Source organism: Kogia breviceps, chromosome 8 (assembly GCF_026419965.1).
Source record: "Kogia breviceps isolate mKogBre1 chromosome 8, mKogBre1 haplotype 1, whole genome shotgun sequence".
NCBI lineage: Eukaryota > Metazoa > Chordata > Mammalia > Artiodactyla > Physeteridae > Kogia > Kogia breviceps.
The window spans coordinates 112244257-112270795 of NC_081317.1; the positions used below are offsets into that span (position 1 = coordinate 112244257).

At 36.1% G+C, this 26539-nt stretch overlaps 1 protein-coding gene across 1 annotated transcript in view; it reads left to right on the forward strand.

The window, feature by feature from the left end:
* Positions 1-25558, forward strand: part of FBXO8 (F-box protein 8) — a 42038-nt gene extending 16480 nt beyond the window's left edge. The window contains exons 2-6 of the mRNA XM_059071494.2: positions 48-384; positions 2701-2827; positions 19824-19942; positions 21826-22022; positions 23768-25558. Coding sequence (XP_058927477.1) covers positions 56-384; positions 2701-2827; positions 19824-19942; positions 21826-22022; positions 23768-23955 — 960 coding nt within the window. The 5' untranslated portion in view covers positions 48-55 and the 3' untranslated portion in view covers positions 23956-25558. The remainder of the gene's footprint in view (positions 1-47; positions 385-2700; positions 2828-19823; positions 19943-21825; positions 22023-23767) is intronic.
* The last annotated feature ends 981 nt before the right edge of the window (positions 25559-26539 follow it).

The following is a 26539-nucleotide window of genomic DNA, read 5'->3' on the forward strand; positions in this document are numbered from 1 at the left end:
ATACTTTTTAAATGTCGCCTTCTTACTCCATTCTGGCTTCCTCCCAGGCTTGCAGATGGGTCAGGGGCTGTGGAGAGTGGCCAGAAACCAGCAGCTACAGCAGGAAGGCTACAGTGAGCAAGGCTACCTCAGCAGAGAGCAGGGCAGGAGGATGGCTGCCAGCAGCATTTCTAACACCAGTCATCGCAAACAAGTCCAAGGGGGCATTGATATATATCATCTTTTGAAGACAAGGAAATCGAAAGAACAGGAAGGATTCATTAATTTGGAAATGTTGCCTCCAGAGCTAAGCTTTACCATCTTGTCCTACCTGAATGCAACTGACCTCTGCTTAGCTTCCTGCGTTTGGCAGGACCTGGCCAATGATGAACTTCTCTGGCAAGGGTAAGTTCAGCCCTCCATGTTTGATCCAGATAGCTCTAAGTAGAATCTTGCCTACAGGTTGTGGGGTTTTGGTTTTTTGTGTTTGTTTGTTTGTTTTGTTTTTTTTGGGGGGGAGGGATGCTGCTTGTTCGCATAAACTTTAACTGGTGAATATTTCATCTACTTTTTATATTTTCTATCCACTATTTGTTCAATGAATTAGGCAAATATTAGAAAGCAAAGAGATAATCTACTTGCTGAAGTGAAAGTAGACTGTAGAAATTTCAGCAGCTATTTTACCAGGTTAAATTTAAGCTATAAATCTAAGAACTTCTGGTGCAATAGAATCTATGGAACCTAAGTTACTCCTTAATAGATTGTATACATGAGTCATGAAAATGAAAGAATCATTGAATCTTGGGTTTTCTAGCATTCTTTACCAAAGTTTATTTAATTCTCATTATTTTAAAATGAAACTTCTGAACAGAGTAAAACATGTCTAAAAACAAGTTTTTTGAGACTTTAAAACCATTTTTCAATGAAAATCTATGGAGAGAATCAATTATCTAAATAGCCAAACTTTATTAAAAATGTATTACCAACAATGACATTTTTAACTCAGGCTTCCCGATGCCACAGAATTATAGTATTAATTATGTAGTTCATTTCTCAACCTTCAAATAGCTAAAAATCATCAATATCATCTTGTTATTCTTCCCTTGTCTTGTCATAATGAAGTTACTGTGGAAGTGAGAGGAAATTCTATTAGTAATGTTTAAAGTATAGTTATTAATTTTTAATTGTTCAGTGTAAGAGGAAAGAAAAGTACTTTAAAACCGGCTCACTTTTATTTATAACCTCTTTTCTACACTTTAGTATTCCCATCAAACTTAATTTATGATTCTATATTTGAACTTTGTAGAAGACTTTACTTCTATGCTTATGTGAACTCAATCAAAATGTAGTTTTCATTTGGGATTTAAATTTGGATTGTTCATTTTTAAAAGAAATGCTTCCTTTAGTGTTTACCACATAATTATGCCTATACATCTTATGCTTGGATTTTTTTTTTTTTCTTAGTGATAAATTAAAGGCTAGCTTAGTTTTTAGTTTTTAGTTTTTTTAATTTGGATGTTGAGAGGTTCTGTTGCTTTCATGTAGCTTAGTAATAAAATCAAAAGCTATGGGACTAGATTAAAGAGACTGCCAAAATATTGATAATTTTCTAAACAAGTTACTAAACTCATTGTTAATGAAATCAGTGATTTCATTTGGTTGGTAAAAATAATGCAAGGATATAAACTAACTATTAAGAAGATATTCCCATATAAAATTAGATATTTTACCCACTATCCTCAGAAATTTTGATGTTACAGGCTGAGACGGTAACTTTTTTGTTTTCTTGTAAGCTGTGTGTGTGAGAAAAGAAGGAAGTTTGAGCCAAAAATCAATTGAATATCAGAAAGTGAAACTATGTTTCACATTCTGGATGAATACATCCAGAATTTCCAAGCATTGTAATAAGATGAAACAGTTAGCTTTCAAATAACAACCAGTAGCTAATGCCTCAAACAGAGTTGGAAACAGGTATACGAATGTGTAGAAACAGTATGTTTTGAGGTATGAACCATTAGCATTTTAAGTATTACCGATTTTGTAAACAATCATATATAGCTGTGATAGTAAAGAACCAGCATTTTGAAGCAGTATCGTAAAAACTGGTAAACTTAATGTTGCAACTTTTTATTTAAGTATTGAAGTAATAGCATTATGGTTTCTCCCTCTGCTCAGCAACCTTTCTCCTTCCACCAATTCAGTTATATTTCGCAATAGAGCACATAGTTGCTTAATTCTGTTTAAACTCTTGGTTAAGATTGCAAACTCAGGAGGAAGCTCCTTGGATTCAGATCAAGCTGTGTTTCCCTGGGCAGCTTTTTTATGGTGTCTGTTTCTTTATCTGTAGCACCACATCATGAAGACGGAGCAAGTGAATACTATTAAAATGCTTTAAATCGTGCCTAGCATCTAGTAAGCGCTTGGTAAATGCAGGCTGTCATCATCATTATTTATGTTTAACTTCAGTAGGACTCACAAATATTACTAGTCTTTGTAACTCACATTTATTAAGTGCTGTCAAAATTGCTAAATTGAAGGCATTTGTCTATCTTACTCTGGTAAACAAATAAAACAAGTATAAAAGGAAACATTTTATCCTTTAGAGCTGTAAAATCCAATTTTATGTTATTTCATATCACTATTTTATCATATACATACATGTTTAACTTAGAAAAATTCAATATAGTCATGTTTTCGCGTCTGATTTTATCTTACTTACAGGTTGTGTAAATCCACTTGGGGTCACTGTTCCATATACAATAAGAACCCACCTCTAGGATTTTCTTTTAGAAAATTGTACATGCAGCTGGATGAAGGCAGCCTCACCTTTAATGCCAACCCAGATGAGGTAAGTGAAGAATTTGAATATTTGTAACAGTTGAACTTTATTGTTATCTTGCTGCAGCTTTCCAACATAATAAACTTGCAAGTAAATTACAAGTCACTGAACATGACTTTTCAATCACTGCAAAGCCCGGGTTTGAAGTTATTGTTATGTGACTTAGTCATTTCTTTTTACCTTACCACGTCATGTTCTAATCTTGCTACCTGCTCACTTTGTATGGCAGCTTCCATGACATAGATGCAGCCCGCCACTGGACTTGGTTGAGATACTACTACATTATAAGTTGAGAGCACAAAATATGTTCATCAGACTTTTATCTGCAGCATTTTCTTTGTTTCATCATTTCCATTTAGTAACAGTGCTATTTTTATTAGAGATAATCACAAAGGATATTTTTCTAGTTTGTGACACATCAAAAGGTCTTTAAATAATGCCTTTAACAATCTAATACATGATGGCCTAGAAACAACTTATAGATTCTGTTATAAAACTGAATAATTTTGCATTACTTCTTTAATTCTTCTATTTTAAGACAATAAGCAAACAGCAATAGAGAGCAGGGAGAGTGGGAGAAGCAAAAAGAACTGTTTGAAATTAATTAATTATTTAATTATTTCTTAACATAACATATCAGTGATCAAAATGTAAAGACAATTCTTTCTCTGATTCCCCCTTACCCCTGTTCTTATTTTAATATATTTTGGAAAGATTCAGAGTTTCAGAAATGTTTAAGTATCTACTAGGCTTACTCTTAGAAATCTAATAGAAATTATGTAACACTCAGAACTAATACTTATGGGTGGATCATTTTCTATGGAAAAATTTATCTGGCAGTTATTTTAATTTAATTAATTTTCAAAAATCAACTTTCTTCATTTGTTGTAGAGGTATTAAGGACTCCCTAGTTACCTTAATATTAATATTCTTTAATGAATATTAAAGAACTACTGATCTTATAAATATGCACATAATAATACAAATGACATTTTGAAATTAAATTGACTTTTGCTTATTATATATGATTTCTCTGTTAAATTTTTCTTGTACATGAATAAAAATATAACACTGCTACAAAGGTTTACTAATACATATACATCATCAGTTAAGTCTTAGCCCAGATACAACAAAGTATGTGTTATAAAGCAAATATGTTATAAGCAACAAATATGTTATATTTGTTCTCTTTCACCAGTTTTTACTTTCAGTGACTAGAAGACTGATACTTTTAATGAAAGTAGAATGATTTATAAGAAGTTAAAGTTCAAATTACACATTGGAAACCAATATAATATGGATGCTGCTAATTACAACAGTTATATGACTAGTGTTATAAGCAGAAATATTTTGCATCAGTATCTTGAGTTAATTGAATGATGTTTACTGGAGAAGAACTGGGGCAGAGTAGTACAGTATTTTACTCCAGATACGCAGGAATCAGGAAAGGCAGCTATTACAGGCCCTGTCTTATGCCCAGTTTATCAAGGCCTACTGGCTCCAGTCATGAATTAACACCAATGTTGAGTAAAACTGTCATCTTCAATTCATATTACTTGCAAATGTTACATTCTAAGGAAGGTGTGACTTGGTAAGTACTGAGTTATAGATTTTCAGAGTCAGACAAGTTGGATTATGGTAAGTAGTCACTCCTCGCTAAAGGAGTACCAATTTTTAAACAAGTTATAAAGCATCCTTATTATGTAAAGATGAAACTGTAGCTAGGCCCTTATATCCTAGAATATGATATGGGTAGTTTTAAATATCTAAATTGGAAAAGCTAGATGTCAAAATATGTTTCCATCTTTGCAGCTACATATGTCAGACTATAGAGTTCTTGTTACACCTCCTCTAGAGTGTTTGGGCGGTGGGGGGCAGAGAAAAGAGGCAAAACTAAAGTCCTCTTTTTATCTGACAAAAAAACATTTAAAAATTTAAGTCAAATATTTACTTAAAGAGGAGATTCAATTTACTAATTGAAATAAGATTTTTTAGATCTTCAGATTTTTACTTATCCATCCTACCTACCATTGTATTTGAGAGTTGGCTGTATTTTTTTCTTTACACCCTGGCCTGATTCAAGGATATCCTGGAGCATTCCAGAAGTATTGAATTTACTGTTTTGAAAGGGGCACACACTGCTGCCAGGCGGCATGGAACTGAACCATTCGAAGTGACTTTTGGTTCCAGAATTCTGCTTCTTTGCTTTTATGAACATCAGTAACTCATCAAGCAGCTGTCGCCTAATAACAAAATAGAATTCTCTCTTTACCAGAATATACTTAGGACATAAATAGGCGTGAAAGGACATTGAAGTACACTTGTAGGTGCAGGGAAATGAAAAGTATTTTGATAACTATTCCACACTTGCTTTCATTGACTGATAAATAATCAATATCAATTTGGTTGTTTATCCAACCAAAATATAATCGAAAGATTATCCTAATAGGTGTTTTTATATAGAACTTAGCTGCAACGAGTCATACTTTAGCCAGGTCTCAGAGTGACTCTTGCCGTGATTGTTTAGTGCTAGCAGTCAGGAAGTACTTTATGGAGGTTGATTTTTTCCCCCCCTTACTGGAGCACTGTCATCAGATGTGTTATTTGGGTTCATTTAAGCCTGAGAAGCAAATTATTTTTGATGATATGTTTAAATGTAAGTGGTGTTTATTGTAAGTACCTGAGGTAAGATGTATATAATTGTTCAGTATTGTAACAAGTCTACTTTTCCATAATTTCTAGTTCTGTACTTAACATTTTGATAGCAAGCATCATTAAAATATTATAAAAATAAGAATACTTACAGCCACAGGGAACGAGATTCTCCAAAGGACATCGTTCATGTCACGGATATGGGTAACCAAACTCCACAGCAGCTGCTGGCAGTGGCTTATGGGGTGGGGGAGAACTTCCGCACAGTTTTTGGTACGATTGTCTAGCACGCTGCTGTTATATGCATGACATTGTGATCTCAGCTGTATGTAAAGTCTTGATCTTATGCATGAGCTTGTGTACTTTGTGGCAGGTGACCACATTCTAGTAAAGGAATGTGCTAAAAACCATCTGTTTACATTAGGCTGTATTTCCCCTGCATGTACAAGCTAACGTGTGTGATTTTATTCCACAGCAGTATTATAATAAAGTAATTTTACTTATCAACCAGTAAGCTATATTCCCTGTGCTCCATTTAGTATTAAACTTTTTCTTGATATAGTTATTTTTAAAACTAGAGTTTCTGAAATTGGTAGTGAATGTGGTTTAACTTTATATTATAGGTTTATTTTTATTCATATTTCTATAAATATGTTTATAAATTTTTAAAATTATATCCTCAATGGGGTCAGGTAAAAGAAGTCTTTTTTAAAACTATGTAAGCACATTTTTCCTGTGTTCATATAGAAAGACCCACATGCATACAATTGTATGCATTCTATTAGATTGATCTGGAATAGAATCTATTAGAAGAAACATTTTAAATTTGACCTAAGCATATGTTTTAGATGGAAATGTATGCACAAACTATTTTTGAGATATCATCTTCTTTTGTTGTTGGACCAGCTAAAATATAAACAGGAAATTTGGAGGAGTTCTCCAATATAGAAAAGAACTCAGGTGTTTATACTCAGATTTTACAATATCTCATATATTAAATCTTACTTTTTGCTCCAGTGTACAGCAGCAAAATGTTCATTGCCATTACTTCATAGCATAGAAACAATGAAGAAAAATAACCTTCATTCCTGGAGATACAAAACCCTGATATCATCAGAATTTACACGTTTCCCAAATGTATTCTTTGTAATAATTATTCCACAGGATAATGGACATAGTCAAAGGATTTCCCAAGTCTAATAAATTTGACCATGATAGGTTGTGATTAGTTGGCTCATTTACAGAATAACTTGTCAAAGCCTCTAATATACTGATGCACATTGTGACTATCTAAGAGGAGGGTATTGTATGCCATATTATGCAGGTTTATTTGACATAGTGTCTCTTTGGCAGGTGGGCTGGGTGGGGGGAGTATAAAGTAACATTCCAGGGAACACATTCTGAGATATGCTAGTGTAGATTATCTGCAGTCTTTCTATGTGTAAATGAATATGTGTTCTTAAATGAATAGACACCTGGCTTGAATGATTGAAATATCCTGTTGTTCACTGACAGCTACCTGATGTTTATTTTACCTGTAATCTTCTTTTTGTTGAAAGTCTATGGATCTATAATTATTTGTTCTCTTTCCTTTGGTCTGAGAGTATTAATTACAAAAAGATAAAATAAAACAGAGTTGAGTCTTGACAACCAAGAGCTTTATTCATGTTCTGTATTTTGATTGTAGTCTAACATGTTAAGGAAAATGTTAGTTTGGAAAGTAGTAGGACAACAAACCTGATAACAATATGTATTCAAGTAACTACATGCAGACATTGATTAAGTATCCGTGTCTAGTAACTTGGAACAGATCATTCATCATTATATTCTTGGTATCTCGTTCTCTACACAAACTCTATTATGTCTCCTAAAACACAGGAGTATTCCCAGGGAAGGTTGACAGGCTGCTAGATGCTTTTTAGTTTGGCAAATGTACTGCCTTTTCAGGTTTTATCCTTAGTTCTACAGGTCTAGAAATTTGACTTTATCTTTCCACCGAAATTAGATCAGTCTCTCAGTAATAAACTTAAGCTGTAGATAGTAGAACCTGAGCCAGGTTGACAATAAAATGGATATACTTTGAACAGTGCCTCATAGCATGAAGAAAGAGAGAATGCCTAAGTTCTTAGCTAATATTATAAACTAAAATATATCTAGGACCTAAATGTAAGGCCAGGCATTGTAAAACTCTTAGAGGAAAACATAGGCAGAACACTCTATGACATAAATCACAGCAAGACCCTTTTTGACCCACTTCCTAGAGAAGTGGAAATAAAAACAAAAATAAACAAATGGGACCTAATGAAACTTAAAAGCTTTTACACAGCAAAGGAAACCATAAACAAGATGAAAAGACGACACGCAGAATGGGAGAAAATATTTGCAAATGAAGCAACTGACAAAGGATTAATCTCCCAAATATACAAGCAGCTCATGCAGCTCAATATCAAAAAAACAAACAACCCAATCCAAAAATGGGTAGAAGACCTAAATAGACATTTCTCCAAAGAAGGTAAACAGATTGCCAACAAACACATGAAAGGATGCTCAACATCACTAATCATTAGAGAAATGCAAATCAAAACTACAATGAGGTATCACCTCACACCAGTCAGAATGGCCATCATCAAAAAGTCTACAAACAATAAATGCTGGAGAGGGTGTGGAGAAAAGGGAACTCTCTTGGGACTGTTGGTGGGAATGTAAATTGATACAGCCACTATGGAGAACAGATGGTTCCTTAAAAAACTACAAACAGAACTACCGTATGACCCAGCAATCCCACTACTGGGCATAGACCCTGAGAAAACCATAATTCAAAAAGAGTCATATACCACAGTGTTCATTGCAGCTCTATTTACAATAGCCAGGACATGGAACCAACCTAAGTGTCCAAAGACAAATGAATGGATAAAGAAGATGTGGCACATATATACAATGGAATATTACTCAGCCATAAAAAGAAACGCAATTGAGTTATTTGTAGCGAGGTGGATGGACCTAGAGACTGTCATACAGAGTGAAGTAAGTCACAAAGAGAAAAACAAATACTGTATGCTAACACATATATATGGAATCTAAAAAAAAAAATGGTTCTGAAGAACTTAGAGACAGGACAAGAATAAAGACACAGACATAGAGAATGGACTTGAGGACACGAGGAGGGGGAAGGGTAAGCTGGGACAAAGTGAGAGAGTAGCATGGACTTATTATATACACTACCAAATGTAAAATAGATAGCTAGTGGGAAGCAGCCGCATAGCACAGGGAGATCGGCTCGGTGCTTTGTATCCACCTAGAGGGGTGGGATAGGGAGGGGGGGAGGGAGGGAGATGCAAGAGGGAGGAGATATGGGGATGTATGTATATGTATAGCTGGTTCACTTCGTTATACAGCAGAAACTAACACACCATTGTAAAGCAATTATACTCCAATAAAGATGTTTAAAAAAATAAATAATAAAATAAAATAAAATATATATAGGAATAATTGGGTCCTCAGTGCCCTGCACTAGGCTGCTCCACTCAGTATGATCTGCTACCTATAGTACCCACCTTCCCTGTATGTTTCATCTAGGGTGTTTTTGGCTTGAAAGAACAAAGAACCTAATAATGGCTTAAACCATATAAATTTATTTACTTCAGCAGACACCCAGAATGGGTATCCCAGAGTTATTTCAGTGGTACAGTGATCTCATCATGGGACCTCAGTGTGTTGACTTTTGCCCTCTCTTGATAACAGAGTAGCTGCCGCTACTCAAGATACCACATTCTCATATGAAAGTACCCTCAGCACAAAGAAAGGGGGCAAACTCCCTCCTCAAACTCCTCATGCTTATTAGAGAGAAAAAATTCTCTTCGGGAGCCTTCAGTTCACGAGAACTAAATCACATGAACACCCATAGACCAGTAGAGAACAGAATGGAAGGGGTTATGTGATTGGCTTAGACTTAACATGATTTAGCAACTGTGGCTGAGATGCTAGAAGCAGCGAAGGAGTGAAACGGCCTTTGAGAACGCATCCAAGCTTCTGCAACACTATGTTCACTAGTGAGAGAGCCACTTGAAAGATCGGTGATTTCACTTCCCTTATTTCTGCGGCTCTGCTGGTTCAGAGACCTTAATACTCAAGGCAGGAATATTGACACCAGAGGCACGACAATTCAAACTGCTTGCAGAGGCTACCTTCTTGCCATTTTAGTCCTCCTGCCACTGAGCAAACAGACCCAAAGGAAAAAATTGAAAAGGTGTGAGGGTAGATAATGATGTTGCGGTTGGAGTGACTGAGGCTGATTACCAGAAGGAAATAGTTAACTGCTACACAGTGTGGAAAAACAAAAGGATATAGGGTGGAACTCAGGAGATGTCTAGAGTTCTTCTAATTCCATTATATTCAACTGTGAAAGTTATTGTTGAAAAATCACAGTAGTCCTGTAGGGGCAGGGTTTAAATCCTATCACTTACACCCCTCACTAGATAAAGAACCTCGACCAGCTGAGAGGCTGGCTTCATTGCTCAAGAGCTAAATATAGATTATCCCAAGCTAATCATGTGACTTCCATTCCCTTGGCTTCCATGACATCCATGTAATCCAGTTCTGACCTATGACACAGGCCCTGTGACAAAAGAGCACTGTATATGCACACGCACAGTTCTGGACATCGGTATATAAGGGTGCAGTGACAGGAACACCCGCGGCCACCTTGAAGCCATGCAGGTTAACAGCACACCAAGAACAGCACGTTGGAAGGAAAGAATCGGGTCCCGTGATGCCGTGTGTGAGCCGAAAAACCTGGAGCCTTAGTAGTTTGGGATTCCTTATACAAGGTAGTGAATCCCTGTACTTCTGTTGAATTGAGGTTCCTGTGTATGTAATCAAAGCATCCTAACGCTGCACCGCCATCATCACTGCTGTTACCCAGACTCATAGGAGTTTGATGTGAGATCCTGAACAAAAATTGGTTCATAAAAATAAGCACTGCTAATTCTCGTTAGCAAGTTAATTTTATCTCTCGTTTGCTGATGAGAGTTTAGAGTAAAAAGAGCTAGTTGACAATGAGAGGAGTCCCTCACCAAATATAGCTTCTCCTCTGTAAAGATTATTTACCCCAAAGACCTAAAACACTCACGTTCATCGGCGAAGTCTCTCTCCCTTGATCATCCTTAGCGTCAAAGGGCAAAATTATGCCCCTCAGACACTGAATATTATCCTCTCGATAAGTTAATAACCTTCAGCCAGGTATAGCTGGTCAAGTCATACTGAACTAGAGGCCCTTAGCTCTCTTCAGTGCAGCGTGTTGTATGTGTGGGTATATATGGATGTATGTTTCTGTCCCTTTCAATCTGATCTGTCATGTGTTGGTTTTATGATTAAGAAGGAAACTTTATCCTGTGTCTATGAGGTCAACTTTATTTTACACTCTGCCCTGACCATACTATATCTGTGGTCACCCTCCCTTACCCTTCCTTGTCTGCAAGAGGCGTTCCAGCATGTGTTTTAGAATCAGTCCATAGAAAGACATTGGTAGACTCAGTATAAACCTTTCAGAAGTGTCAAAGAGAATCAATTTCCCGGGCTACTTGCTAGTCTGTATCTAATTGAAAAAGATTCAGGCCTGGAGTATTCCATAGTTTCAAACCACCTGATGGGTTTTGGTTTTGTTTTCCTAAGTATGTTATAGGAAATACAAATTTGCTACCTCATGTAAGTGTAAATTGTCTGGGGTAAAAGCATACTGAAATTAGTGCACAATTTGCTGATCTAGGACTTTGGTCTAGCGGAAAGAATAAAATTAGAATATTTTAATTGTAATATCTTAGCACCACAACACTCATACTACAAATTTTAAAATGTGAAATGCTGGGCTTCCCTGGTGGCGCAGTGGTTGAGAGTCCGCCTGCCGATGCAGGGGACGCGGGTTTGTGCCCCAGTCCGGGAAGATCCCACGTGCCGCGGAGCGGCTGAGCCCGTGAGCCGTGGCCGCTGAGCCTGCGCGTCCGGAGCCTGTGCTCCGCGACGGGAGAGGCCACAACAGTGAGAGGCCCGCGTACCGCAAAAAAAGAAAAAACAAACAAACAAAAAATAATAAAATGTGAAATGCTAAAATGAGCAAGATTTTTTCTTTGTATGAATTTTGTTACAAATTTAGATAAGTGTACCAGAGACTTTGCAGTATTGTATTAATATTTTAAGTACATTTCAAAGAAAAATCTGTTTGCCTTTTGTTTCCTTACTTCACCCTCTCTGACCACCTTGACACCTCTACCATGTTCTTCTTTATCTGATGTGACCACATTGTCAGTGAAACTTGACGTCACTTTCTAGATTTAAGTTCTCAGCTATAATGCCTCTCCTACATCGCTTTCCTGAATTTGAAATTGCTGCTGCCAGTGTCACAATGAGTGCTTTTTCAGTAATTGAAAAGACAGTGTTTCCTCAGTTATTGGATGTCATCACTTGTACAGCATCCATCAATTCAATTCCAGCTTTGAAATATGGAAGTTCCAAGGAAACACTGCATTAAATGCAAGTTTTTGACCAACTAATCATAGTGTACATTTATCCATAAGATTATGTCACCTTTTTTTCTTTCATATCAAAGTTTTTAGAGATGCCTTCTTTATAATCAAAATCTTAACATCTTTCTGAATCACTTATTAGCAGTTAAATACATCACTAGAATGACGTGTTGCTTTTTATTTTGGGAATGTTTACTTCGACCTTTGGGGTTTATAATTTGAGGCATTTACAGTGTACTCGTCCAACTCATAGGTTTTTATGTTTTTTTTGTTGTTGTTATGTTATTATTTTCTCTTTTTTTCCCCTATTTGAATTATATAATCCTTGTAAATTTATAGCTTCTCTTGAAAGTCATCTGGAAGCGTTATACAGAGAGATTCAAATATTCATTCAACAGATACTTATTAAGTATCTCTCCACTTGCTAGTTATATGACTTTGACCTTGGGCAAATTATTTACACTCTCCGTGCTTCAGTTTCCCCATCTCTAAAACGGGGACAATAGGGGAATTCTCCGGCAGTCCAGTGGTTAGAACTCTGAGCTCTCACTGCCAAGAGCCCAGGTTCAATCCCTGGTCGGGAACTAAGATACCACAAGCTGCATGGTGTGACCAAAATTTTTTAAAAAATGGGGACAATAATAGTACCTATATCATGGTAGTGTTGTGAAAATTTAGTGAAATTATATGTGTTAAATGCTTAGTGCTTCTAAGTGCTCACTAAAATGTAGTCTTACATTTATACTAGAGGTAGAGCTACACACACCACACACCACACACAGGAGAAGGCACTGCTCTAGGCTTGGAGCTTCTTTCTCTCCTGGAACTTTTGGATTGTAGTAAATAAATATTTGACACCTGAGTAATGGTCCTTCAGGAAGTATGTAGCAGTCACAGCAACATCTTCTAGCTTTAGATGGTGATACACTTTGCCTTTAATTTCGTTTTCTGACATGTGATGAGCAATCGTTGCATATACAATAACCTTTTGGTTCAGTGGTACTGTTTGGTTTAATCTTTTTGAAGACATTTTAAGCAATAAATCGAGGTCCAAAATTATGTTCAAGTTAAAATGTGTCTTGGCTGAAATGGTGGTAGGATGAACAGGTACTTTAATTACATGAAGAAGTATGCACATGTGTTGGCAGTGAAACTACCATTTAAATCCCAACTTCTCTGCTTGTCTAATATTAAGATTTGGGCTTTTAAAAAAAAATTTAATTTTAACCTCCTTTTGAAAGTATATGTTCTCAGTTAGGAGAACACTTAAAAAGAATTTTGTTTGTTTAAAAATTGATTCAGAGCTGTTAAAACATACTTATAAATGTACATTCTAGAATTTAGGTAGTATGATAAAATTGTAATTTTTATTTATTTATCAAAGTAGAGTCAGTCATTTAAATAGCCACATATGTAGGTGTGTACGTGTATATCTATAAATGCACATATTACAATGTAATATTTGTGTGTGATTTTTATAAAGTGGGAATTCTAAACTAACATTTGTGCTCAAATGTGTCACTTTATCATTAGTTTGAAGTGTTATTTGTCATACCTTAACCTGATAGAGTTTTATCTCCATATTTTGATTAGGATGCTGTGTTTTTCTAATTTACAGACAGATTAGAGATGGGGCTTTTTCTAGAAGCTTACATCACCTACCAGCAATTGTTAATACTAATTGCAATAATGATTGCTATATTTAATTATTAGTAGTAATTTATCACAAGTAACATCATCCTCATGCAGTGATCTAGCCCAGTTATGGCTGTGACTCCTTGGAGACTCTTAGAACTCACAGACATGGCTCGTTTTCTGTTTGAGGCTATAAGAACCAATTAATATGGACTTTTTATTGTTATTTGAAACCTTAGATGATGAAGTTCATGTTATCTTGTCTGATGTCGTTGCTGTCTCTCCTGTGAAAAAGAAGCAGAAAGATCTGTCCCACGCCTCTCCTCCATTTTTCCTGGACTCCATTAGAGATGATTTTCCATTTTTCTTCTGATTTTTTTTGAACTATCCCTCCTTTTTTGTGAGTTTCCTGTTGACATCTTCTAGCTACAAATAATTTAGGGTGTATGTGTGACTGTTCTTAGCAATCACTCAGCGTCGTGCAGTTCCACGTACGAACAGCCTTCCATAAATTGTTCTTGGAAGCTGAAAGCCTTGCCAATTCAAAGAGGTCCATGAATAAGCTGACTTCAGTCCATACTCATGACTTTTCATTATCCTCAAGACAGAATGTGGTGTTCTGACCAATTTCAGTAACTGAATCAGAGGGAACCGGCTACATGGGCCCTCTCTCTTCTCCCCACAACTGTCACTTCTCCATGTAAGTGTGGACAGCGTGTGCGCTCCGTTCTTCCCAGGGAACTGACAAGACTGAACTCTGCAGCTCAGGTTTGAAGCTGACATCAACATTAGCTTTATGTATCTTTCCCAACGTTTATTACCCCCCTTTTCGTCTTAGTTATAAGTCACATAGAACCTTCCAGTGAATAGCCTAGTTGTGGGTACCTCAGTCAGAGGAAAGCATTACTTATTACTCTTATAAAATAATCTTTCTACGTAGACAGCTTTAAAAACTTGGGCATAGTTTTTGCTTTCGTTTTTTGCAATCTAGTGACTAGATTAGGAATAATTAGAGTAAATTCCCATGAATAAAATTACCATGAATAAAAGTATTGTGTGACATTTCTGAAGCTGTGTCCTGAAGGTCAGTGTTATATACATAGGAGAGTTGCATGGTAAAACTTAGTGGGCAGAATGAAATGAAATGACAGCGTAAAAACATGGATACCTAGCGTTCAACTTGCTCATTAAGTAATCTTCTGCATTTATTTCACTTCAGCTAAAAAGCAAGGTGTTGATTTTTTTTTTAATTTGCAGAATACGTATCCCTAGAAGAATTTCACCTATTCAAGGTCTATGTGTTTTTTCCTTTAACTGTAGAGCACGTGTTCTCTAATTAAATAGGAAGAGTGAGAGCTGCTGGACTGGATAAAAATTAATAGATTTTACATTTTCCTTAGCACTATAAAAATGAGGAATAGAATCAGAGATGTCATCTTAACCACTGCTGCTGCTGTTTTCAAACAAGACAATGGGAGTACTCTGACCTGTAGAGGGCTGCACTCTGATGTGCTAACTTTTTAGAAATAATTAAGATTTTAAAATAAAAGCTTCCACAATATATATTGTATCTTATTTTTAACTGTAAAAATTTCTAGTACGAAAATGTGACATTTCAATTGTTCATTTCACTGTGGTTAAAATGTATACTTGAATATTAATAGATTAGAAATCTAGATTGAAGTATTTTGTTTTATAAATATTTATTGTTAAAATTTAAGGATAGTTATTCTAAAAGTTTTCAAATGTCCTTTTAAAAAGAAAATTAAATGCCGTGTCCAGTTCGCTTTCTATTGTATAATGTTCAAAGGACAGATTTATTACCTGAACAGCAGTAGCCATGGTACTTGATTTTTACGTTTTTTATGACGACGAATTTGAACAAAACTAGCTAAAGCAAAACATTTTTGTAACTAAATTTCTTTCCTAAGTTGTTCTTTAGGGAAACAAATTAAGGGTACTCCCTAGCATGTCAGTTCTGTTTTATTAGTGATTTCTTTTATTGATACCAACTGTTACACAGTGTGTCTGGGCCAGTTGCCAGTACTTTCAGTAGCAGTAGTCAGCACTTTAAAAAAAAATTAAGACTTTTTTATTAAGAGCAGTTTTAGCTTCACAGCAGAAGTCAGTACTTTACATGCCTAGTTTACTAGAATTCACTTTGTCCCCAAATACATATTTTTGGGTTCTGAACATATATATGGTGGATTTTACTTTTGAAGCACACTGTGGATAATAATGATTTGATTCCAAAAAATAGGCTTTATTGCAAGAGGAGAGAAAAACATGGGTATTTATATAATAAAAGAAAAGAAAGTAGATATGTCTTAAAACAGGAATTGCTGTTAAAGGAACCATTCTTAGCGTAGTAAGCAAATGGAGAGATACATTAGGTAGGGGACTAAGCTCCAACACATCCTTTTCTTCACTCTGACTTCCTTCTTAATATTGGCTTTAGCTATTTGCGTATGTTTTCTTGAATTATTTGTGTTTGCCACCTAAATAAACATTGTCTCTAAGCAGCTGACCGCTCTAATTGGAGTGTTTAAGTCTTGGTGCTGTCATTTGCACAACAAATTTTAGTGACATAATCCATGGAGAATGCTTTACAGAATTTCTTGATTTTTTTTGTCTTTGAATCACTGACGGCGTGTGTTCTATTAAAGAATACCTTAGCATGAGATGAGATGAATACACCTTAACTTCTCTTGGGTTTTCATTGCTGCTTGGCCCTCCTTTTCTTTATTCCTAGTGGATTCCCTGTTATACCCTGTACCACTGTTGGTAGGAATCTTCACCTTTTTGCTCAAGGAGCCAAGTCAGCTCTCTTTTTCAACTCTCTCCAGATGGCTCGTCCTCCCTAAAAAGAAAACCAACATGCACCCTGCTTTTGTCTTTTAACATTTTCTTCGTGCACCTGTCTCCAAACCAGTACCGCTATCCTGTCTTCCAGGCTGAGAAAGCATGTTAGACCCCACCTGTGTTTTCGTGCCTTTCCCCTGCTCTCCTCTTCTCTACTTGCAGCTCCAATTACCTTCTCTTTCTTATCTTTTTGCCCTTCAATTTTGCCATTTTTTCCTCCTGTATACTAATACATTTTTCAGGTGAGTAGACTGTCCTCAGTTTCCTTACCTTGCTCATCCCTTAGCTTTCTACTTGGACTTGAGTTCCCATAACTGTGGAAAGGGACCTCTTGAAAGACACTATTTTAAAAGTTTCTTAAAGCAGAACCCTTATACTTGTGTCTATCACTGTAAACCGGGCAGTGTGCATTATTTGGGGAAGAACTTCTATAGCTTCCATCAGCTTAAGGTCTTCACTCAAACCACACACAGTGTTTATTCCTTTCTCCTTGTGACACAGATGTCATAAGTCTTAATCTTTTCAGACGTCTAATGCCTTAATCTTTTCTTCTTTTCTAAATAGCTTCATCTTTAGACCTAACATCCCTGTATCCCTCAATTCTTCCTTACATAACATGAAGTCTAGACCCTCCAACAATCCAGTCAGGCCCTGGTTTCCTTTATTCAGATAGTTCTAATTTGTCAATATGCCCCATAAAATGTGACACCCAGAATTGGACACTTTTTAGTGAATCATGTAGATGATAATGAGCTACAACCTTCCTTTTTCTGGAAACTGTGTTAATATAGGCTAATATTAATGTTCATGATTTCCTCTCTGCCTGTGAGACACACAACGCGTGCACACACACGTACACACACAGAAACACACACATATACTGCTGAGAGTTTTAGTCCTGATTAATGACTATAATTAATGCTATATGATCTAGGGATTCCTCTGTACCATTCTTGTAAAACATTATTAAAAATCAAAAATACTCATACACGTATTAAACAAATACGTAGTTATTCAACAGATCTCATGCTATGGTTTCTTTCGTATTTTATTGCTTACAAAACAAGGTAGGAATTCGGATGGTTGGCAGCTTGCTTACTGAAGACAATTATAATCTGGTCCCATGTCCCTTTCTGTTTTGTCATCCCTTACTCTTTACTCTGAAAGCCCTGCTAAAGTAATCTTCCTTTCCAAAGGAATCCCGGGCTTGAAACGGATGCTGTCTTTCCTCAAAACCAACAGTGTTGGCTGATTTCAAGCCTGGGTAGCCGGTTTTCAGGACAGGGTTGAAAACCATCTGCTTACTCCTCTGCATCTGATTGATTTTGGAGAACTCAAGTGAGGTTACATATTAAATTCTCAAACATGTATTCCGTAAAAAGAGGAAATGACCAACAATTGTATGACGCTTGCATAAGGCAAATGCCAGTGTTCATTTACAACTAAGGAGCATCAAGCAATATTAACGGTGGCGTATATCATATAATTAGAGAAGTACATGCTATTTAACAGATCACATTAGCGTTTTTTTTACATCTTGTGAATTTTTAAAAAGTAAATTAGAATTAGTTTTGTGTCTCTTAAACACCGATTTACAAGTAAGCATGAATAAAGAACCTGTTAATCACTACTTAATTGACATTCCTTTGTCTTGGAATCACTTGGATTAAAATTCAGCACTGGAAATACTTCTAATATGTTGTTATGCTTTTTAAATGGAGGAGTTTTAGAAAAAGAAAATCAAAACCTGGCTTAATTTTGCAGAGTAGATCGATTAAATATACAGTCAACTCTCGATTGTTCAAACGAATGGAGGAAAGGATGGAACAAGCATTCCTGTTTCTCTCGTTCCTGCCCCCTCAGACAATTGCTGAGAGCCTCATTCCAAACAAGTTCTTTGGCTTTCCATCTTGATCGTGTTGCGTGCTCTAGCCTTGTATCCAGGGTGCAGTCTGAAATATGGCTTACCACTGAGTTGGCCAAGTTTCACGTTCTCACATTCTGCTCTTTGTATGCTTTTTAAAATCAGTGCTTTAGGATTATTTTTATACTTCTCAAATTCTTAAGAAAATTTGATAACATTGCTAATAGCCTGTTATCCTCATAAAATTAGTTGTATATAAAAATCTTATTTTGAATTACATTTTATAGAGATAATTATAACCTTTCAAAAGCATAACCTCATGGTACCAAATTGCTTAAAAAAATGTAATATAAAAATTTTATGAGTTTTTCTCCTGCGAGTTTTTATAAAAATTCTTCCCAATTTTTTGAATTCCTGCTGTATGCAATATTTCTGATCACTGTGTAAGTGTTTGTAAAGGGAAGAAATGCGGAAGGAATTTATGTGTGAAAACAGTATGTTGTGTGTATATAATATGTCATTTTCTTTACCAACTAACTGCACACATTGTGCTATTATCCAGACATGAGCATTCATGGGAATGCATGTATCTGGATAACTGTGAGTTGAAATAAACACACCTGCTTTTATTTCAATAACTGCACATTCAAATCCACATAAGGCATTTATTTGAATGTGACCTTCATATACATGAGAGAACATTGGTTTCAGTGTTTGACTTTTTTGTTGCTATTTTGTTGTTGGTGGTTTAAATCTAAAGTAGGGTACAACCTTATGGGTAATGCTTCTCTGGAAAACTTTGCATGCAGAGAAAAGGAAATTCAAAGATAAACCCTATGAAAAACACTGAAATTGTTTTGTCTTATTATGTTTAACCCCAGTGTGTATTGGAGCCAAATTCTTACAGAACAAATAGCAATGCTTGAAGCCAAAGCATATACAACCCATAAACCAGTCTGGAACTCTGCTCCTTTTACTTTAAGTAAATTTAATGATCATTCTTTCCAGAAAAAACCTGTTAGTCTTTGATCTGGAGAATCCTTTTTTCTCAAGAAGCTATTTCCTTGAAAAGTGTGTTAGAATATGTGTCTGAGCTTTAGGAAATCATGTTTCCCATTAGGCAATAGAAGCGTTCGTTGTAAGGCTTATTCTTCAAGTCTGTGTAATTGTTCTTCCCCACCCCCAATTTAGGTCGTATTTCTGGATAGTTAGTTTTAACTGACCTGAGCCAGAAAATTGAATTAGGATGTCTTTAGAAGTCTTAACTTTGAATTTCCTACTTTTCATTGCATGTAAACTATCAACCACGAATAACAGTTTCAGTTCAAGTTCTAGCTTGTATTTTGCATGTTAAAGCTATAAACAGTCTATTAATGCTGGAAAGAATCTATAGCTATTGTTCTGCTATTGCCTAATTGTTAAATTTATAAAGGAAGACTGATTGTATTCATGTAGACTTGTCTTTCTGCCTTAGGGAGTGAACTACTTTATGTCCAAGGGCATCCTAGATGATTCACCAAAGGAAATAGCAAAGTTTATCTTCTGTACAAGAACACTAAATTGGAAAAAACTCAGAATCTATCTTGATGAAAGGTAAAAAAAAAAAAAAATTAATTTTTCATCAGACATGAGTTAAATAATGCTTTTAATGAGTTAAGTTTTACCTTAAAAACTGTACTACGTAGCATTCATCTAGTTGCAACATTGAGTGAAGACAGGAAAAAGATTCCTATACCTTGCAAATCATTTCTCCTGCGAGCTGATGAGGAAGTTACTACTGTAAATGTAAAAAAAGAAGCCCAAGCACAGACACAAAATCGAAGTCCAGCATCTTTGTGATAGCAAACCAAAACCAAATATTTTCGAGGAAGTTGCAGCCCTTTTTTCTTAATAACTAGACATAAAATCTAAGTGTTTGGTAACTAAAAGTTGTGAATTTTGAAATTGTCCATATAAAAATCAAATGGACAAATTGTACTCATCAACACAAATCCTATAATATGTGTATATTTGCATCATACTACCCAAAAGTGTCATGTAAAAGCTTGAAAATTCCAGAAGTGTGATTTAACAGTGCGCTTTACAGAGACAGAGCCTAGTGTGCTGTTTTGACTTGATAGTCATTCATTAGTACTCTTTAATTCTGGGTATCAACAGACAGAAAAATACTGTGAAAATATTTTGATGTGACATCACCGAACTACCATTTTAAAACTTACAGATCTCACAGAAATCTAAAGAATGGCTCAAAAATGTGTTTGTCTTTTCACTGTAATTCTTTTTAAAAAAATTTCTCAGGATTTGTCAACAGCAGTTTGTATTTATTATATTCCAGGAACTTTGCTAGAGGTAGCAGTATGCAGTTGATTAAAACGTAATCCCTGTCCTTGAGGGGTTTATAGTTCAGCATATCGGTCATTGAAAGAAATTTCTTATGTAAAGACGGTGTCATTAACTCTTTTTGTCCTTAAATGTTAGGTACCTAGGGATCAGCAGTTTTTCTTTAAAGAACCAGATATTTCTGTGAACATTTTAGGCTTTGAAGGACATATGCTGTCTATTGCAGCTACTTATAACTTTGCCATTGTGTCATGAAAGCAGACATAGACAAGTGGGTATAGCTGTGTTCTAGTAAAACTTTATTTATAAAAACAAGCAGCGGGCTGTGGTATTTGGCCCACTAGCTGTAGTTTGCCTATCCCTGCCATAAGCAACTGGTAGAAATTAAGATTTCTATAATGATGATCATATAATCACGGTTGAGTTCAGTAAGGATTGAAGCATATTATAACAAAGTGTGACTATTAGAACACTATTGATAAAAAATAAGTATGTATGCACATACGTACACAAATATTTATATGATTGTAAACAGCCTAAATGTATATCATTAGAATTCTTACATCCATAAGATACGCTACTGTGGAGCCATTTAAATGAAAGAGTTAGATCTTTGCGTAAAGACACAGAAAGCTGCTCACAATATACTATATGAAACAAGCAAAAGCAAATTCTAGAACAGTATAGAGTATATGTAGACACTTTAAATAAGTCTACATAAACAGTTGTTATCTCTGGTGATGTGGATTGGTATGGAAAGTGAAGATTCTCCTTATTTTCATAATTAAAAAGATAAAGAATCCTGTTTGTCATTTGGATTTAGCCAAGAAACTACTTGAAAAAAGTTGCCATTTTTAATACTGAAAAATTCATTTTTCCTTCATTTTACATTTAGAATTTCTAGTTTCACCTTGTTTTGTTATTCTATTCATGAATGATTTTTAAATTGCTTAATTTTATAAATAATCATACTTCGATGTGTTAAAATTTTAAGACATATACTTTATAGGATTGCTGATGTGGTAATCAACAATAAAGTGTTCTCATTGCAAAAAATGAATAATCTGTGATTTTTCCCATCACTTTTTTAGTAGAGAAAAGATAACTAAAGCTGTACCTTTTTCTTTTTCTACTAGGAGAGATGTCTTGGATGACCTTGTAACACTGCATAATTTTAGAAATCAGTTCTTGCCCAATGCACTGAGAGAATTTTTTCGTCACATCCATGCCCCTGAAGAGCGTGGAGAGTATCTTGAAACACTTATAACAAAGTTCTCACATAGATTCTGTGCTTGTAACCCTGATTTAATGAGAGAACTTGGCCTTAGTCCTGGTAAGAATGTATATAGTGAATTCCTTCCTTCTCCCTTCCCCTCTCTAGGTAAAAATAGTAGTAGATGGGACATTTTTCTCACTATGGGGAAAAATGCTTCCTGTAGTTACAAATACTTGTCTTATTGCTTCTAGCAATAACCAGTTTGTCATAGCTATTATTTACATGTAGTAAATACACTGTTTTAGGAGGAAAGTTGGACTTAGGTATATAAATTCTTTAAAGTTCTTGTTTAAGCATTGGATATTTTTACTAGTCTAATCAAAAACTTGAGAAATTATTTTTAAAGCTTTTAATAATACACATATTACATAGGTAACACCTAGAATTTTTCTACTAAATTTTTTTTTTTTTTTTTTTTTTGCGTTACACGGGCCTCTCACTGTCGTGGCCTCTCCCGTTGCGGAGCGCAGGCTCCGGACGCGCAGGCCCAGCGGCCATGGCTCACGGGCCCAGCCGCTCCGCGGCACGTGGGATCCTCCCGGACCGGGGCACGAACCTGTGTCCCCTGCATCGGCAGGCAGACTCTCAACCACTGCGCCGCCAGGGAAGCCCTAAAATTTGTTTTTAATACAACTGGTTTTCACTGTTTGTGTGTATGTATATATGGGCGCGGTACAGCCTGAGTCACCTATGTATTTTTTTCATGTGATATAGATTTATTTCTCTTGTCATATCAAAAAATCTTGTTGTGCTTATCTTACTACAGGGATTACAAAGCCTTTTCCTATCATATGAAATTTGTTGAGCATGCTTGTGCAAGACAATCTTTATTAAGACTGCAATATGGGCTTCCCTGGTGGCGCAGTGGTTGGGGGTCCGCCTGCTGATGCAGGGGTCATGGGTTCGTGCCCCGGTCCGGGAAGATCCCACGTGCCGCGGAGCGGCTGGGCCCGTGAGCCATGGCCGCTGAGCCTGCGCGTCCGGAGCCTGTGCTCCGCGACGGGAGAGGCCGCGACAGTGAGAGGCCCGCGTACCACAAAAAAAAAAAAAAAAAAAAAAAACCTGCAATATTCTGAAAAATAAACACTATAGTAGTAGCAAGTAGTAGTAGCAGGTATCATGAGGTTTGTTACTGTTTTAACAGTAAACATCAACTATTGCCCTGAACAATATAAAGAAGAAAATTTTTTGTTGCGTGGGCTCAAGTTTAGCAATTCTTTCCATAAAGATTTACTTTGAGATTAATATGTAAATTCCATAGACCTTTTAAATACATATCTTAAATGGCAAGGGTAGTTTAATAATCTTGTGAGATGTTTACGTTTTATTTTCTAGTACCAAGTTACTACATTTTCTTGTCATTAAAAATGCTTTCTAATTAAATTAGGTTTTTGTAAAAGCGTTTGAAAATAAATATCCGACATTTTTTTTAATGGGAAGATATACTGACAGTACAAATGTATTTAATGGGTAGTTGAATGGGAATATCACATTTGAAAGCAAGAGACAAATTAAGGCAATTCTGAAATTTTTAAATTTAGAGTGACTTTTTACTATAAACTCGTAAACTATTTGAAGAAAATGCTCCCTGAATTGGTGTTCAATTAGGATGATCGACATCCCTGTTTGCCCAGGAGAGGAGCTTCCTAGGACACAGGACTTTCATCACCAAACTGGGGAAGGCCCAGGCATTTATGTTTAATTATAATCTAATCTTGAGCTTTAGAAATTAGGAAGTTTTGCCTTTGAGACCACACTTTAAAAACCAGCCAGTAATTCTAGGTGTTTCTTTTCCCTTCCAGATGCTGTCTATGTACTGTGCTACTCTTTGATTCTACTTTCCATTGACCTCACTAGCCCTCATGTGAAGAATAAAATGTCAAAAAGAGAATTTATTCGAAATACCCGCCGTGCTGCTCAGAACATTAGTGAAGATTTTGTGGGGCACCTTTATGACAACATCTACCTTATTGGCCATGTGGCTGCATAAGAGCACAATTGCTAGGACTTCAACTATTAACTTCAAACTAAAACTACCCAAGGACTTATTTAGCAGATATGGGGGTTACATTAGCGCTGGTCATTCTAGCCTCTGTGTACAATCAAGCTTGAGTGTACAACCTTTTCTTCTTTTACTCTTTTCATTTTTAGTAATTTCCTTGGGGAACTAAAGAATTTTGCAGAATTTTTCTTAATTTTGCTATCATGTTTTGCACAAAGCAGAGCCATTGTCTGACACAGCTGTTTAAGAATGTTAAACTGACATTATACTCTAAAAAAGATGGTATATTTGTGCAGTAGATTTGCCTGAAAAACTTTATTCATTTCCATTCTTTTTTAAAATACCATGTAATGTGTACATATTTAACTAAAAAGATTTATAATCATAATTATTTTATTGTAAAGATTTTAACTAAAGGCTTTCCTTTTTCTCTCAAACTGAGTTCTGAAATTTATTTGATTCTGATATGAAATTATTACTGTCTTCATAAAAGTTGGATCTGACTACAGTAGAAACCAATACCAGCTTCTCTTTCCTTTGAACTTTGAAAAGAATATTGATTTGTTACTATGCAACACAGGCACTTATTTTTATAACAGAAATTAATCACTTCCTTTTTTAAATTTCTGCGTTAGTTCTCAAGTCCTTTAAACCATAGCAAAACACGTTAAAATCTGTTTCCACACATAAGAACAAAATGTCATTAGAACTTATATCTGAAGTAGTCAAACCTTACTAGTCTCCTAATTTTTTTTTTATAAATTTATTTATTTTATTTATTTATTTTCGGCTGTGTTGGGTCTTCATTGCTGCGCGTGGGCTTTTCTCCAGTTGCGGCGAGCGGGGGTTACTCTTCATTGTGGTGCACAGGCTTCTCACTGTGGTGGCTTCGCTTGTTGCGGAGCACGGGCTCTAGGCACGCGGGCTTCAGTAGTTGCAGCACGTGGTCTCAGTAGTTGTGGCTCGCAGGCTCTAGAGCGCAGGCTCAGTAGTTGTGGCGCACGGGCTTAGTTGCTCCGCGGCATGTGGGATCTTCCCGGACCAGGGCTCGAACCCGTGTCCCCTGCATTGGCAGGCGGATGCTTAACCACCGCACCACTAGGGAAGCCCTTTCCTAATCTTGGTGATTTCTGTTCAGAATCAGTTGGGAAAGGAATATTGTGAATGATGGTAAACAGTCTTTACTCATTCATTCAGTATATATTGTGCCAGGTACTAATGATACCTGGATATGGGCTCTGCCTTCACATAAGTTACATGATTGGGTGATGAGAGGAAAACTACTGCTTATGGAGAGCAAATGTATGATGTATATCTTAACAGTTATTTAATCATTAAAACACTTAACATTGCAATGATAAAGAATAGTGTATTTATATGGTAAGTCACAAGTTCCCTGGAAATGCCTCTAAGTGAAAAGCATCAGCTTTAGAATGATACACTAAGTGATGGTGGGAGCTGCTAGTTCAGGGGGAGTGGGAAGTCCTTGCTAGAGGTGTAGAATCCCGACTTCCAGATCTGGCCCTAATATTACAACTGAACGACGTACTACAGAATTTTCAATGACAAAACATAAGGTAACCAAAACAACTTTTGAAAGTCAAAGGGACTTTCAGACTGGTAGTAAACAATTTCTAAGATTCTGAAGCAGATATCTAAATATATTTCACATGTGCATAATTTTGAATTCTATGACAGAATAATTCTAATAAGTGTACTAATCAATGAGTCTTCATAAATGCATACACCTGTGTAAACCAAACCCACATCAAGATATGCAACCATACACAATGTATATGCAGTTAACACTGTACCCCTTAGTAGAAAATATAAACTTTGTAACCATAGAGGTGTATTTACCCTGTTGGTTATCTTACAGTTGTCATCTGTCTTATATATAGCCTATGTTATAAACTCCACAATATAATGGTATAATTTGCTTTGGACAGTCATATATATTTTAAATAAAGTAAGAAAAAATGCTCTTTTGCATTTACCCACATTATCATTATATTTGAGGTGGCTCTTAGATGATCAGTAGGGAGAGTTTAGAGAAGGTCTTTCAATGTCTCATTTTGTGGGGCGCGGCAAAGCGTTGCCGCAAAGCAGGGTAGAAAAAGCTGAGTCATCCATCCTGTAGCCAGTGCGCATGCGTTGAGATATGCTAACAAGGTTTTAGAGCAGTAACCAGTCCGAAGGCGACGTGTAATTATGCCTTCGATATGAACCAATCAGAGACTTGCACAGTATCCCGAATCTTATATAGGCAGCTGCCGTTACGGCTGCGGGGTCTTCCTTCCATCTTTCCTTAACCGAGCTGTACTCCAATAAAGTGTGATACGAGAAGAATCTAGCGTGTGGCGACTGTTATTCTGCTGGTCAGACGCAGCTCGCCATAAGTGGTGCCGAAACCCGGGAATCGTTGCACCTCGCATGGAGGACCGATTCAGAACTCGACACACGGAGTGAACCGTCGGAGTGAACCGTCGGTGAGTAGTCCAGTCAGGTAAATTTTCGCTTTCACTTTTGTTCCTTTTGTTGTCCTCGCGTTCTTCCTTTGTGTGTTGTCGGC